General features: G+C 42.3%; 1 protein-coding gene across 1 annotated transcript in view; it reads left to right on the forward strand.

Annotated features, from left to right (window-relative positions):
- Positions 1-16,067, forward strand: part of ALOX5AP (arachidonate 5-lipoxygenase-activating protein) — a 33,733-nt gene extending 17,666 nt beyond the window's left edge. Inside the window, exons 4-5 of the mRNA XM_005877260.2 lie at positions 1,604-1,685; positions 15,588-16,067. Of these exons, the coding sequence (XP_005877322.1) occupies positions 1,604-1,685; positions 15,588-15,750 (245 nt within the window). The 3' untranslated portion in view covers positions 15,751-16,067. The remainder of the gene's footprint in view (positions 1-1,603; positions 1,686-15,587) is intronic.
- Positions 16,068-16,316: the final 249 nt, after the last annotated feature.

Genomic DNA, 16,316 nt, shown 5'->3' on the forward strand with positions numbered 1-16,316 from the left:
GCTTTTCTGAATGGTAGCAATTGTTCAGAGAAGTTTGAGCATTGTGCTGCCTGGAAGCCCAGAGGTGAAGGTTATACTTTTAAGAGAACTAGGCTCAGAGCTGGGCTCGGGGTCTGCCCCTTCCTCCCACAGATACATCTAACACCTGGCAGTATCATACAAGCCTCTGGCCGCTCAAGCCCAAGTTTCCCACATCTGGAAATAGAAAAGATGATACTGGTCATATGGGAAGGATTCAAATTAGATGATGGTTATGAAAATACTTTGCAAACAATACCACAATGCCAATATAAATAACATCACTATTATTATTTTTAATTTTTAATTACAGTTGACATTCAATATTATATTAGTTTCAGGTGTACAACATAGTGATTAGACATTTATATATTTTACAAAGTGGTCCCTCTGATAAGTCTAGTACCCACTTGATACCATTCATAGTTATTACAATATTATTAACTACATTCCTTATGCTGTACTTTACATCTTTGTGATTATTTTGTGACTATCAATTTGTACTTCTTAATTCTCTTACCCTTTTCTCCCATCTGGCAGTTATTAGTCTGTTCTCTGTGTCTATGAGTCTGTTTCAGTTTGGTTTATTCATTAATTTTGTTCTTTAGATTCCACATATAAGTGAATTAATATGGTACTTGTCTTTCTCTGTCTGATTTATTTCACTTAGTATAATACCATCTAGGTTCATCCATGTTGTCACAAATGGTAAGATTTCATTATTTTTTAGTGGCTGAGTAACATTCCATTGTATGTATGCACTACCTCTCTTTTATCCATTCTTCTATTTATGGACACTTAGGTTGTTTCCATATCTTGGCTATTGTAAACAATGCTGCAATGAACATAAGGGTGCATATTTCTTTTCAAATTAGTGTTTTGGATTACTTTTGGATATACACCCAAAAGTGGGATATTGTTGGGTCCTATGGGAGTTCTATTTTTAGTTTTGTGAGGAGCCTCCATACTTTTTTTCCACAGTGGCTGCTCCAGCCTGCCTTCCCACCAGCAGTGCACGAGGGTTCCCTTTTCTCCACATCCTCATCAACATATTGCTTGTTGATTCATTAATGGTAGCCTTTCTGACAGGTGTGAGGTGCTATCTCATTGTGGTTTTAATTTGCAGTTCTCTGATGATTAGTGATGTTGGGCATCTTTTTTATATGTCTATAACATCACTATTATTAAAATGTTCAGATTTCTTCCAGCCCTAGGCTGTTTGCTGAAGTTCACATCAGCCCAGACTGTCAGAACTTGAGGCCTCTGCTAGATTTTGTGACAAGCAGTAATTGCACAATGACTGTATTTTAAAAAAAATATTTTTATTGATTTCAGAGAGGAAGGGAGAGGGAGAGAGAGATAGAAACATCAATGATGAGAGAGAATCACTGATCAGCTGCCTTCTGCATGCCCCCAACTGGCGATCAAGCCTGCAACTGGGGTTTGTGCCCTGACCAGGAATTGGTCGATGCTCAACCACTGAGCCGTGCTGGCCAGGCCACAATGACTGTATTAACATTGTGTTAACTTAGCCTGTTTGGCATATATGAAACTAAAGTGTTTTTCTTTTTCTTTTTCCACTTAGTTCCTGCTGCCTTTGCTGGGCTGATGTACCTGTTCGTGAGGCAAAAGTACTTCGTCGGCTACCTAGGAGAACGAACTCAGAGGTAGGCACTGGGAGTGTTTAAAAACCACGCAGCAGTCATGCTTCTTTAGTTTCAGGTGTACAACATAGTGATTAGACATTTATATATTTTACAAAGTGGTCCCTCTGATAAGTCTAGTACCCACTTGATACCATTCATAGTTATTACAATATTATTAACTACATTCCTTATGCTGTACTTTACATCTTTGTGATTATTTTGTGACTATCAATTTGTACTTCTTAATTCTCTTACCCTTTTCTCCCATCTGGCAGTTATTAGTCTGTTCTCTGTGTCTATGAGTCTGTTTCAGTTTGGTTTATTCATTAATTTTGTTCTTTAGATTCCACATATAAGTGAATTAATATGGTACTTGTCTTTCTCTGTCTGATTTATTTCACTTAGTATAATACCATCTAGGTTCATCCATGTTGTCACAAATGGTAAGATTTCATTATTTTTTAGTGGCTGAGTAACATTCCATTGTATGTATGCACTACCTCTCTTTTATCCATTCTTCTATTTATGGACACTTAGGTTGTTTCCATATCTTGGCTATTGTAAACAATGCTGCAATGAACATAAGGGTGCATATTTCTTTTCAAATTAGTGTTTTGGATTACTTTTGGATATACACCCAAAAGTGGGATATTGTTGGGTCCTATGGGAGTTCTATTTTTAGTTTTGTGAGGAGCCTCCATACTTTTTTTCCACAGTGGCTGCTCCAGCCTGCCTTCCCACCAGCAGTGCACGAGGGTTCCCTTTTCTCCACATCCTCATCAACATATTGCTTGTTGATTCATTAATGGTAGCCTTTCTGACAGGTGTGAGGTGCTATCTCATTGTGGTTTTAATTTGCAGTTCTCTGATGATTAGTGATGTTGGGCATCTTTTTTATATGTCTATAACATCACTATTATTAAAATGTTCAGATTTCTTCCAGCCCTAGGCTGTTTGCTGAAGTTCACATCAGCCCAGACTGTCAGAACTTGAGGCCTCTGCTAGATTTTGTGACAAGCAGTAATTGCACAATGACTGTATTTTAAAAAAAATATTTTTATTGATTTCAGAGAGGAAGGGAGAGGGAGAGAGAGATAGAAACATCAATGATGAGAGAGAATCACTGATCAGCTGCCTTCTGCATGCCCCCAACTGGCGATCAAGCCTGCAACTGGGGTTTGTGCCCTGACCAGGAATTGGTCGATGCTCAACCACTGAGCCGTGCTGGCCAGGCCACAATGACTGTATTAACATTGTGTTAACTTAGCCTGTTTGGCATATATGAAACTAAAGTGTTTTTCTTTTTCTTTTTCCACTTAGTTCCTGCTGCCTTTGCTGGGCTGATGTACCTGTTCGTGAGGCAAAAGTACTTCGTCGGCTACCTAGGAGAACGAACTCAGAGGTAGGCACTGGGAGTGTTTAAAAACCACGCAGCAGTCATGCTTCTTGAGCATGAAGAGTGGTAATTCACAACCATATTCTGTGTAGCATTCGAAGGCTTGGGGGACCACTTGAGGTAGGATGGCCAAAGCTGACTAGGATCCCTCCTCTTTTTCTCCCTGAACTTCGTGGGCTCTGAAAATACAGCTGGGGGGCTTGAACACTGAACAATTCCTGCCCATGGTGTAGGGCTCACAAAGGGTGCTTTAATGCCATGTGCTGCACATTCCTTGCAACCCCACACCCTCTACTCCCACCCTTCACAGTCTGGGTCTTGAATGTCATCCTATGTCTAGTTTTCCCAGCCTCCGGTGAGTGAAACATTCCATTGTTTGCCTAGAGAAATGAGAACTAAAGCTTGCACCGTGTGATAAGTTCTCTTGAATAACAGATTTTCCAGGGGCCAACAGAAGGAATGTTGAGAACATACGGTACAACCATAGGCAGAGGATGGGGACTGAAAATGGAGTCACCGTTGCATGGTTTACAGATGGTGCCAAATTAACAGTGACACTCCCACTCCACCTGGATTGGGAAATCCAATTCTAGTAAAATAAATGATGGCACTTACAGAAGAAACATTCCAGTGGCAGTACACCTAAGAGAACAGGATTCCTACTGTAGCAGAGGGGCTCCGAGAGTCAAGAATTTGTTCTGGGAGGTTGAGCTCAGCCTTCCCTTTCAGTTTTCTTTCTTGTCTACTTTCACACCTCTTCCGGCTTTTTACAATAGCACACTTCTCTAGTGGCTAATGGGTTCCCCGTTTAGATAGCATCCTTCAACAGTGACAAAGGCGCTGACATCCCAGGAGGTCAGCAGGTGAAAGCATTACTTCTGGGGAACTGGGAGCTGCAAAGCTAAGTGACTTGGTGGCTTGGTAGTGAGTGGCTGGAGAATAATGGCTTTTTCTTACAATTCTTTCCCGGTGCTCATGTCTCCTTCATTCCTCTTTAGTGGCCTTCCTATTCATCCTCTAAAACCACATTTCCATTATCTCTCTTATTCTTATCAACACTGTCCTAAATAATGTTCTTTATTCTCTTTTACCTGGGAAAGCCTCTATTCTGCCTTCCCCAGGAGATTACCTGCTGTCAGGAGTTGTGGGGTGTCTATCAATAAAATAAGGGGGCTTGGCTTCCCATGAAGCCCTGTATTTCTCCCCTAAGACACAGGCATTTGGTTAGGTCACAATTTTTCTCTTTATCAGTCACCACTTGCCTGAGATCTTAAAGTTGCTTTAATTCTAAGACAATCTGTGGCTCATGACAAAATTAGTCCATTTACCCATAGGCACTTCTTATTTTAAAGATAATCACTACTAGGAAATGGATAGAGGCAGCAAAAATAAACAATAGAATATAGACTTAACATCTGAAAAGTATTTGATTTCTCCAGACCTCATTGAAATGTAAATGGCTTAACCTCTTCTTTTTAAATCATTTATAATTTTTTTCAATTACAGTTGACATACATTATTATATTAGTTTCAGGTGTACATCCCAGTGATTAGACATTATATAACTTACTAAGTGATCATCCTGACAAATCTTGCACCATCTGACATCATATATAGTAATTACATTATTATTGACTATATTCTCTATGCTGTACTTTACATCCCCAGGATTATTCTGTAATAACCAATTTGTATTTTTTAATCCCTTCACCTTTTTTTACTCATCCCTCCAAACCCCCTCCAATCTGGCAACTGTCAAAATGTTTTCTGTGTCTATGAGTCTGGTTCTGTTCTGCTTATTTTGTTTTTTAAGATTCAATTGTTGATAAATATGTATTTATTACTGTTTTATTGTTCATATATTTTTATCTTTTTTTTTTCTTCTTAAAGAAGATCCTTTAACATTTCATGTGATACTGGTTTGGTGGTGATGAACTCCTTTAGCTTTTACTTGTCTGGGAAGCTCTTTGTATGTCTTCTGATTCTAAATGATAGCTTTGCTGGGTAGAATAATCTTGGTTGTAGGTCCTTGCTTTTCATCAATTTGAACATTTCTTGCCAATTCCTTCTGGCCTGAAATGTTTCTGTTGAGAAATCATCTGACAGTCTTATGGGAGCTCCCTTGTAGGTAACTGCTTTTCTTTTGCTGCTTTGAAAATTCTTTCTTTGTCTTTAACCCTTGGTATTTTAATTCTGGTGTCTTGGTGTGGGCCTCTTTGGGTTCATCTTGGGACTCTCTGTGCTTCCTGGACTTGTGTGTCTATTTCCTTCACCAACTTAGGGAAGTTTTCCATAATTATTTTTTCAAATAGTTTTTCAATTTCTTGCTCTCTCTGTTCTCTTTCTGGCACCCCCATGATGTGAATGTTGGTATGCTTGAAGTTGACCCAGAGGCTCCTTACACTATCCTAATTTTTTGGATTCATTTTTCTTTTTGCTGTTCAGATTGTGTGTGTGTGTGTGTGTGTGTGTGTGTGTGTGTGTGCACGCATGTGCATGTGTGTGTTTTGTTTTCTTCCTTATATTCCAAATCACTGATTAGATTCTTGACTTCATCTATTCTACTGTTTATTCCCTGTAAATTATTCTTCATTTCAGTTAGTGTATCATTTCTGACTGGTCCTTTTTTATGCTGTGGAAGTTCTTACTAAGTTTATTGAGCATCTTAATAACCAGTGTTGTTTTTATTTTTATTTTATTTTTTTTAATCCTCACTAGAGGATATTTTTTCATTGATTTTTTTTTTTTAGATAGAGAGAGAGAATGGAAGGGTTGGGGGCAGAGATACAGAGAGAGAAACATTGATGTGAGAGGGACACATTGACTGGTTGCCTCCCACATGCAACCTGACTGGGGCTGGGGACAGAGCCTGCAACTGAGGTATATGTCCTTGACTGGAATAAAATGCACTACCCTTCAGTCTGCAGGCCAATGCTCAACCACTTAGCCAAAATGGCCAGGGGAATAACCAGTGTTTTGAACTCTGTATCTGGTAGGTTGCTGTGTCCCTTCTGTTTAGTTCTTTTTCTGGAGTTTTGTTCTGTTCTTTCATTTGTGACATGCTTCTTTGTCTCCTCATTTTGGCAACCTCCCTATGTTTGTTTCTGTCTATTAGGCAGGGCTGCTACATCACTCAGGTTTGGTAAGTGGCCTAATATAGTAAGTGTTCTGTAGGATCAGTGACATAGCCTCTTGATCACCCAAGCTGGACTCTTGAGGTGCAGCCCTATGTGAGCTGTGTATATCCTCCTTTTATAGTTAGCACATTAATGGGAGGGATTTACCTATAGGCAGATCAGCCACAAGGACTGGCTGCAACTACTGACTACTGATCTCTGATAACTGTGGAGGATCAGTTGTGCAGGGGCCCACCCCATAGAGCATAACTTACTTCAGCAGGGGTCTGGTGCCTGCTGAGTCTTCCCCTTTAGTGTCCCTTGTGGAGGTGGTTTGGTGGTGGTGCTTTGACATAATCTGAAGCTGTCCTGGATTGACTAGCTTTGAGGCCTGCCAGGAGGTGCAGGCCAAGGTCAGCTGCTGTCTCTGTTCTGCCTGGGTCTACCTGGCATGAGCTACAAAGCGATCTGCAGATGGCTGCTTCTTGTGCTAGGCTTGGAGCTTTCCAGAGAGGCCAAGCTGTGAACCAAGGTGGCTGCTGCTAGTGTTAGGCCTGTGCCACTTAGTGAGAGGTATGAGGTGCACTGAGGCCAGATGCTGCTTGTTTGATATATTTTAGGATGGTCCAAAGCATGAGGCAAGACAAGCCATTCATATGGAAAAGACACTGGAATCAGCTTGGTGGGCCCAAAAGTTGGGTGGGGTGGGGCCTTGGGGAATCACCAGGGTGGGGAAAACAGTTTGAGTCAAGTCGGTGGAGTCTCAGATATGGCACCTCCCTGCTGGCTTTATGAGGGGAGGTTCATCAAAGGAATGGTTGTCTCTGCCAGCATTTCTGTCTGGAAGAAAGCTATTCCCCAGCTCTTGCCCTGATGCTAGACAATTTAATTCCTCCCCATATGTCTCTGGTGCCTTTCTAGCTGCTGCCCTAGCACTGGAGCTTAGAGGGAGTGAGTCCAAGTAAGTCCGTGCCTGGGCCCTTTAAGAAGAACTGCCTGGGACTCCAGCAGCCCTCTGTCTTCCTCAGCCTCAATTCCTGCTGGTTTTTACAGCCAGAAATTACGGGGACTTCTCTTCCTAGAACTGGAACCCCAGGCTACCTGATGTGAGGTGGTGACCCACTTGTCTCTCAGGTGGGACCTATGCAGCCAAGATATCTGTCCCATTTTTTAAAAATATTTTTATTGTTTAAAGTTTTACATATGTTTCCTTTTTCCCCCGATTCACACCCCCACCCCCCACCACTCCCAACGCTGAGGACAAGCCCCCACCGCCCCTTAGCTATGGTAAATTGTGCTGCGATGAACATAGGCGTGCATATATCCTTTCTGATTGGTGTTTCTAGTTTCATGGGATATAATCCTAGAAGTGGGATTACTGGGTTAAATGGGAGTTCCATTTATAATTTTTTGAGGAAACTACATACTGTCTTCAACAGTGGCTGCACCAGTCTGCATTCTTACCAGCAGTGCACGAGGGTTCCTTTTTCTCCACATCCTCACCAGCATTTGTCGTTTCTTGATTTCTTTTTTAAAAAAAATATATTTTATTGATTCTTTACAGAGAGGAAGGGAGAGGGATAGAGAGTTAGAAACATCAACGAGACAGAAACATCGATCAGCTGCCTCCTGCACACTCCCCACTGGGTATGTGCCTGCAACCAAGGTACATGCCCTTGACCAGAATCCAACCTGGGACCCCTGAGTCCACAGGCCGACCCTCTATACACTGAGCCAAACCGGTTAGGGCAGTTTCTTGATTTCTTGATGATAGTCATTCTGACAGGTATGAGATGGTATCTCATTGTTGTTTTTATTTGCATCTCTCAGATGATTAGTGACTTTGAGCATGTTTCATATGTCTCTCGGCCTTCTGTATGTCCTCTTTCAAAAAGTGTCTATTTAGGTCCTTTGCCCATTTTTTGATTGGATTGTTTATCTTTCTTTTGTTAAGTTGTATGAGTTCTCTGTAAATTTTGGAGATTAAACCCTTATCTGAAATAGCATTGACAAATATGTTCTCCCATGCAGTGGGCTTTCTTGTTTTGTTGATGGTTTCTCTTGCTGTGCAGAAACTTTTTATTTTTATGTAGTCTCAAGTCCCATTTGTTTATTTTCTCCTTAGTCTCCATTGCCCTAGAAGCTGTATCAGTAAAGATATTGCTACAACATATGTCTGATATTTTGCTGCCTAAGGAGTCATCTAAGATTTTTATGGTTTCCCATCTTATATTTAAGTCCTTTAGCCATTTTGAGTTTGTTTTTGTGTATGGTGTAATTTGGTGATCTAGTTTCATTTTTTTGCATGTATCTGACCAAATTTCCCAACACCATTTATTGAAGAGACTGTCTTGACTCCATTGCACACTCGTTCCTCCTTTGTCAAGTATTAATTGAGCATAATGGCTTGGGTTGATTTCTGGGTTCCCTGTTCTGTTCCATTGGTCTATATGTCTGTTCTTGTGCCAGTATCAGCAGTTTTGAGAACTGTGGCTTTGTAATATAGCTTGATATCTGGTATTGTGATCCCTCCAACTTTGTTCTTCTTTCTCAGGATTCCTGTGGCTATTTGGGGTCTGTTTTTATTCCAGATGAATTTTTGGAGAGTTTGTTCTAGGTCTTTGAAATATGCTGTTGGTATTTTAATGGGGAGTGCATTGAATCTATAAATTGCTTTGGTTAGTATGGACATTTTAATGATGTTGATTATCTGTACCATTTAAAAATTTTTTTTGTTAATCCTCACCAGAGGATATTTTTTCCATTGATTTTTAGAGAGAGTGAAAGGGAGGAAGGGAGGGAAAAGAGAGATAGCGATAGAGATAGAGATAGAGATAGAGATAGAGATAGAGATAGATCTATTTGTTGCCTCCCCCACTCACCTGGACCAGGCTAGGATCAAACCTGCAACCTAGGTATGTGCCCTTGACTGGAAATTGAACCCATGACTCTTCAGTGCATGGGCTGACTCTCAAATACTGAACCACATGAGCCAGGACCCTCCCAATTTTTATTCACTGCACAAGGGTGTGGGCCCAGCTTGTTCCATGATTCTGCCCCTCCTACCAGTCTCCCTGTGGCTTCTTTTTAAATTCCCTAGTTGTAGGACTTCCATTCAGCCAGATTTCAGGTGGTTCCTAATGATGGTTGTTTTGTAGTTTCGTTGTAATTTTGATGTTGTGGGAGGGGGTGGGTACTGCATTTACCTGCTCTGCCATCTTGACCAGAAGTTTAATGACCAGAACTTTAAATCCCTTTCTGGTCTCTCCCATTACATGGTTATAAGAAGATTCCACCAGCTCCTTTCCTCATGATCTGTGCTTGCAGACATTACTTACCAGTCACGGTGTTCTTTCCTGCAGAGATCAAATGTGTCCTCATAGTGCTTCTTAACACACAGTCTTTGATAGAAATGATACACTGTATACTGGATGAGATGTTCAATCCTAATCTAGACCAAAATGTAGCCTGAAGTAGATGCAAGCCTGAGCGGTCTGTGGCTAGGTCCAAAGAAATTTTCAATTCTGCCTTCTAGAAACTACTTGCTAAAGCCTTCGTACATCAGGGACCCCCCTCTTTTGTTTATCTGCCTCTGTATCTGGTCTGTGTCACACTTACTCTCTGCAAGACATCTTAATGCCCTAATGCTTTTAGGGTCTGCTTTAGTTCTTGACCGTACCCACAGAGGAAGGTCCTTCCCCAGAAATTTCTCCCTTGGGCTCTAGATCATCTTTGCTTTTCTCCAGAAGTTACTTCGGCCCATCCCCTTCAGAAGTTCCAGTGGGTAGGGAAGACATTCCTTAGTGTACATCCTCCTTCAAAGCTCCTTCTCCTTCTCCTTCTCCTTCTCCTTCTCCTTCTCCTTCTCCTTCTCCTTCTCCTTCTCCTTCTCCTTCTCCTTCTCCTTCTCCTTCTCCTTCTCCTTCTCCTTCTCCTTCTCCTTCTCCTTCTCCTTCTCCTTCTCCTTCTCCTTCTCCTTCTCCTTCTCCTTCTCCTTCTCCTTCTCCTTCTCCTTCTCCTTCTCCTTCTCCTTCTCCTTCTCCTTCTCCTTCTCCTTCTCCTTCTCCTTCTCCTTCTCCTTCTCCTTCTCCTTCTCCTTCTCCTTCTCCTTCTCCTTCTCCTTCTCCTTCTCCTTCTCCTTCTCCTTCTCCTTCTCCTTCTCCTTCTCCTTCTCCTTCTCCTTCTCCTTCTCCTTCTCCTTCTCCTTCTCCTTCTCCTTCTCCTTCTCCTTCTCCTTCTCCTTCTCCTTCTCCTTCTCCTTCTCCTTCTCCTTCTCCTTCTCCTTCTCCTTCTCCTTCTCCTTCTCCTTCTCCTTCTCCTTCTCCTTCTCCTTCTCCTTCTCCTTCTCCTTCTCCTTCTCCTTCTCCTTCTCCTTCTCCTTCTCCTTCTCCTTCTCCTTCTCCTTCTCCTTCTCCTTCTCCTTCTCCTTCTCCTTCTCCTTCTCCTTCTCCTTCTCCTTCTCCTTCTCCTTCTCCTTCTCCTTCTCCTTCTCCTTCTCCTTCTCCTTCTCCTTCTCCTTCTCCTTCTCCTTCTCCTTCTCCTTCTCCTTCTCCTTCTCCTTCTCCTTCTCCTTCTCCTTCTCCTTCTCCTTCTCCTTCTCCTTCTCCTTCTCCTTCTCCTTCTCCTTCTCCTTCTCCTTCTCCTTCTCCTTCTCCTTCTCCTTCTCCTTCTCCTTCTCCTTCTCCTTCTCCTTCTCCTTCTCCTTCTCCTTCTCCTTCTCCTTCTCCTTCTCCTGAGAGAGAGAGTGGGAGAGGGGAGAGACAGAGAGAGAAACATTGATGTGAGAGAGACATATCGATTGGTTGCCTCCCGCACATGCCCCAATCAGGGCTTGGGATTGAGCATGTAACCAAGGTACATGCCCTTGACTGAACTGAACCCAGGACTCGTCAGTCCATGGGCCAGCACTCTTCCACGGAGCCAAACCAGCTAAGGCAAAGCTTCTTCTTCCAGGAATTTTGTAGCTCCTGCGTTTAGTCCTCTTACAGTTTGTGTTTCTTATTCTTAGTCCTACATCCTATTCTCCAAGCCCATTCTCCCTATCCTGACTGGGTTGTCTATAGCATCCTTAACCAAACAGCAGTTAAGGATGAATCCTAGTTTTTTCACTGTTCATTCTAAACTACTACCTGGGCCCAAACTCAATAGCAGTTGGCATTATATTACAAGAATATCTGACTTTTATCACCTACCTTCACCAGCTGGCACTAGGTTGCTCTCTCTTTCTGTCCCAAAGCACCTTGTCCCCTGTTGGAGTTCCCACTAAACTCTTCTGCAATTTGAGGTTCTCAACTAAGTGGTTGGTAGGCAAAGATTAGCAACTCTCAAGGCCAATAAGCTCAGGTTACCCAGCTCCACCTTCTTCTCATTGTTTGCTCACTTCTCATTCAGCATTCATTTAGTAAATATTTAATGATCATCTGCTCTGAGCTGGGTACTTTAGAACTGTTCCCCCAAGGAGACCCTGGGGATTGGGGGAATGGGGCAAATTCAGAAATATTAAACTACCAACATACTAATGGGCACAATTTTCAAAAGAACTGATCCCTCCCAATCAATTTCCCTTTTAGTGTCAATATTTTGTTTATTTATTTTATTATTATTTTAATTTTTTAGTCCTCACCAAAGGACATACTTAGAAAGAGGAAGAGAGAGAGAGAGAGAGAGAGAGAGAGAGAGAGAGAGAGAGAAACATTGATGTGAAAGAGAAACATCAATTTGTTACCTTCTGCATGTGCCCTACTGGGGGAATAAAACCCTCAGCCCAGATATGTGCCCTGACCAGGAACTGAACCAGCACCAGCAACCCTTTGGTACACAGGATGAGGCTCAACCAACTGAGCCACTCTGATCACTCAACATTTTAGAGTCTGACCCCACCTCCCAATTATGGGGCCATGGGTTATTTCATCAGAGTTGGAGAATGAGCTTGCTTCTTTTGGAATTCCTGGGTGAGCACATGGATATCAAGGCTGGAGTTTTCAAAGTGAAACCCACCAACCAACTGCACCAGACTCTCCTGGGATGCTTATTCAAAGTACAGATTCCGGGGGCCCTCCCAGACATATGGAACCAGAATCTCTGGGGTGGAGGCTCAGGAATCTGCAGGTGATTCTTATACACATCGAGTTTGAGAGCCACAGAAGGCTGCTCATGCTTTTTTTCTGAGAATTATTCATTCATGTGACACACATTTATGGAAGTCCTGATTTATTGGAAATGAGTGGGTGAACGAAGGAGACAGTATCCTGCTCTCATTGATCTTACCATTTTTTCCCTTTAGAAGTTACTAGGTTTAAAGTGATATTTCCTTATTGAAAAGAACAGAATTTTAAAGCCAGAGGGACCATAAAATTTTCTTTTTCTACCCATATTTGGTGTACATTTTTGTGTGAGGTAGGAGAGGGGTGGTGAGTTGCCCAAGGCCACACTGCAGAGAGCTGGAGCTGGAACTTGGGTCTCCAAATGCCTGGATTCGCCTCTCTTCCACCGCATCTCCACTTCTTGGAAGTTTTAGGTACATTCGAGATAGGAATTGTTTGGTACAATGCCTCTTTTATGTCTTCCTGTAGATTTTATGCTATGTGTGTGTGGGGGCACATTTGTTTCAAAACTGATAACCAAATCCTAGCCTCCAGAATCTGAAGGAGTCCTCAGGAAGTCAATGTGGCAGAAAGAGGAAGACTCTGGCCTCACACAGACAGGCTTGAATTCCCACTCTGCCTCTTCCTGGCTGTGTGACCTTAGGCAAAGTGTTCAACTTGTCTGTCCTCCTTTTCCCCACCTGGAAAATAAGCTAATCATACCTCATGGAGTGGTTCTGAGAGTTAAATGAAATCACAGGTATAAAACTCCTGGTTTCTACAGATGCTTAATGATTTCATTCTGACCTTCCCCACCCCAATTTAGAGAGAACTATGTAATCCTAACTTTAATTTTTATTATTTAAAAACAATTTCAATTATGGTTGACATTTAATGTTATATTAATTTTGCTCAACATAATGGTTAGACATTTGTATAACTTAAGAATGATCCACCAATAAGTCTAGTACCCACCTGGCACCATACGTAGTTCTTACAATATTATTGGCTATATTCCCTATGCTGTACTTTACATCCCCATGATTATTTTGTAACAGCTAATTTGTACTTTTTAAACCCTTCACCTTTTTTTACTCCCTGATCCTCCTCCCATCTGACAGTTTGTTCTCTGTATCTATGAGTCTATTTCTGTTTTGGTTGTTCATTTATTTTGTTTTCTTAGATTCCCCATATAAGTGAAATCATCTGGTATTTGTCTTTCTCTGTCTGACTTATTCACTTAGCATAATACCCTCTAAGTCCATCCATGTTGGCCCTGCACATGGTAGGTGTTTGCTAAGTTCTCTGCACTGCCTGAGAAGACGACATATCTCCTTTGGGGGAGGTATGCCTTGAGACCTTTGCAAAATCCTGCCCACATTTAAGAAGACCACTATTCCATTAGGAGGCATCATCATTTTACTCCTCACCACAGACTTATCTTGCATGTGTTCTGAACAGCTTCAAAAATCCCCCCCGCCTTTTTTTGTAATGAGCACATGGTGGCCTCGTTCATGTGGTAAATCAGAACCACCACAATATTTGACTTTTCACAATTTAATGCTTCTGCACCCTCTGTTCTCTGTCTGAAAAATAGACTCCTTGACATTCTTTTCTCTTCCTCACTAGCATTAGCAGGTAACTCGATATTCATCTGCTAGGGCCACCACAACAAAGTGCCACAGACTAGGTGGTTCAAACAGCAGAAATTTAGCATCTCCCAGTTCTGGACATTGCCTCCTTCTGAGGCCTCTTTCCTTGTTGTGCAGATGGTCACCTTCTCCCTGTGTCTTCACTCATGGTCATCACTCTGTCAGATTGAGTCTTTAACGACCCTATTTCTAAATACAGCATTATTCTGAAATATGGGACTTAGTATTTCAATTTATGAATTTGAGTGGGACACAATTTAGCCCATAACCCTCTCTTTTGGGACCCCCAATACGGAGATAGAACTTCTCATTTCATGAGCATGACTGTGAACCAAAAAGTCAAGGAGAGACGAGCACAGCTGGCCAAGGAGCAGGGTGCCTCAGCAGCACTTCTCAAACGTGGATGTGTCCGGGAGTCACTGAGAAAGCTTGTCAAAATGCAGATTCTGATCTGTAGTCCCGGGAGGGGCCTGGAATGATGAATTTCTAACTAGCTCCATGCTGTTGGTCCAAGGAAGGATCACACTTTGAGTAGTAGGAAAGCTGATACTCAATTATTGAGTGGTTTTCAAACTCTTGACATGGGAAAATTATGGGTTACATTGTGAACCTTTGGGGTCCCTTTCAAAAAGATAAAATTTCTAACAAACTTGTGGACATCAAATTTTGCTCTCTGATTATATCAAGAATCAGACTCAGCAGTATTAACTCACATGTTCAGCTGGGCTAGCTATTCTTGTTGAGGAGTCCTGGTTGTCAAAGGCTCCCTCAACCAGGGTCCATCTAACAGCCATAACGAGCCATTTGGCTGGACTTTGCTAATGCCACACAGATGGACCCAGCCACAGAGATTACAAAATTCCGCAGATAGAGGGAGGAAGCCAGGGTGGCTGCTGTGAACAATTAGGTGGTCACATATCCCTGGGGAAAAGGCTCTTGACCCCAGCCGATGATATGCTTCAGCAGCTCATGATTAGAGCCTTTGATAGAAGAGTATGAATGTACTAGTATAAAAAGCCTCTCTCCCTCCATTCACTTAAAACACCCGTCTTTCACTGCTGGGGGCCCAGCTCTCATTAGAGTGAACATGAGTTATTCCCAGGCAGATGGGAGTCTCAGATGCCAAAGACCTTTTAGATTTCACCAGCCTTGTTAGCTCATTTAAACCATCACTTCTCTCCTGGAGGCCCTTCAGGCTTGCATTATACACAGCTGCCCCAACGCTCTTATAGGCGCTCCTGGAGAGGAGCAGCATAGAGAGGGTCTGGATGAGTCGATGGGATTCCTAACCCCCAGTCAGAATGCCCAATGACCAGCAAAACCTGCTACTTTCACGCTGTTGAGGACTAGAGTTCAGAGGAAACCAGGAGCACACAGAGCAGCTGTTGCTGAGCCTTATCGATGAGGGGTCTGAGGTCTGGGCTCTTTGGCTGGGTTTTGAAATATGTTCAATGAGTAATAATAGCTAAGAGACTGCCATCCTTCATATGAAGTAAATGGAGCATTCTTGAGTGAAAGGAGCTATAATTTAAACCCCATGTATTTCAAAGTGATAGTGTGTATGTGTGTGTGTGTGTGTGTGTGTGTGAGAGAGAGAGAGAGAGAGAGAGAGAGAGAGAGAGAGAGAAACGGGTGTCATTTGTGTAGCTTTTACAGGTTTCTCTCTTCTTTTCCAGCACACCTGGCTACATTTTTGGGAAGCGTATCATACTGTTCCTGCTTCTCATGTCCATTGCTGGCATACTCAACTATTACCTCATCCTATTTTTCGGAAGCGACTTCGAAAACTACATAAAGACCATCACCACCACCATCTCCCCTCTGCTTCTCATTCCCTAACTCTCTGCTGAATACAGGGTTGGTGCTCTCATCTGATCAATACCTAGAAATCATCATCACTCAGCCCTTGAGAGATGCAGCCGCTCTTAGATAGGAAATAAATCTAATGACCATCTGGGCTTCACAGCTTGAGTTCACCATGCTTTCCTGGAAGAAAATAATCCTGCATCAGCTCCACCCCTGGAAAATGGCAGTATCCAGGATTTGTTACCCAGACCCACTCTCTATGTTCCTTGACTTATCCTGCTTTCTGAAGATGTTTGGGGACCGGATTTGTGTTTTCCTAAAATAAAATGCAGCGACATGTTTGAAGCTGGTGTTTGAATTTTGTGTGTGTCTGTTGCTAAAGTTGAATAACTAGTTTGTTTTACTCAACCTAAATGATGATAATAAGACATACATTATACACAAACACACAAACACACACACACACGCACGCACGCACGCACACACCTGGAAGGGTATCCACCAAAATGTCAACTGTGATTATCTCTTAATGAGAAAATCCCATTAAACAAAGAAACAGAAGATACACAACTGAAGCCTTGCCTTTCCTAAGAAGCCTT

Source organism: Myotis brandtii, unplaced genomic scaffold (genome assembly GCF_000412655.1).
Source record: "Myotis brandtii unplaced genomic scaffold, ASM41265v1 scaffold513, whole genome shotgun sequence".
Taxonomy (NCBI): Eukaryota; Metazoa; Chordata; class Mammalia; order Chiroptera; family Vespertilionidae; genus Myotis; species Myotis brandtii.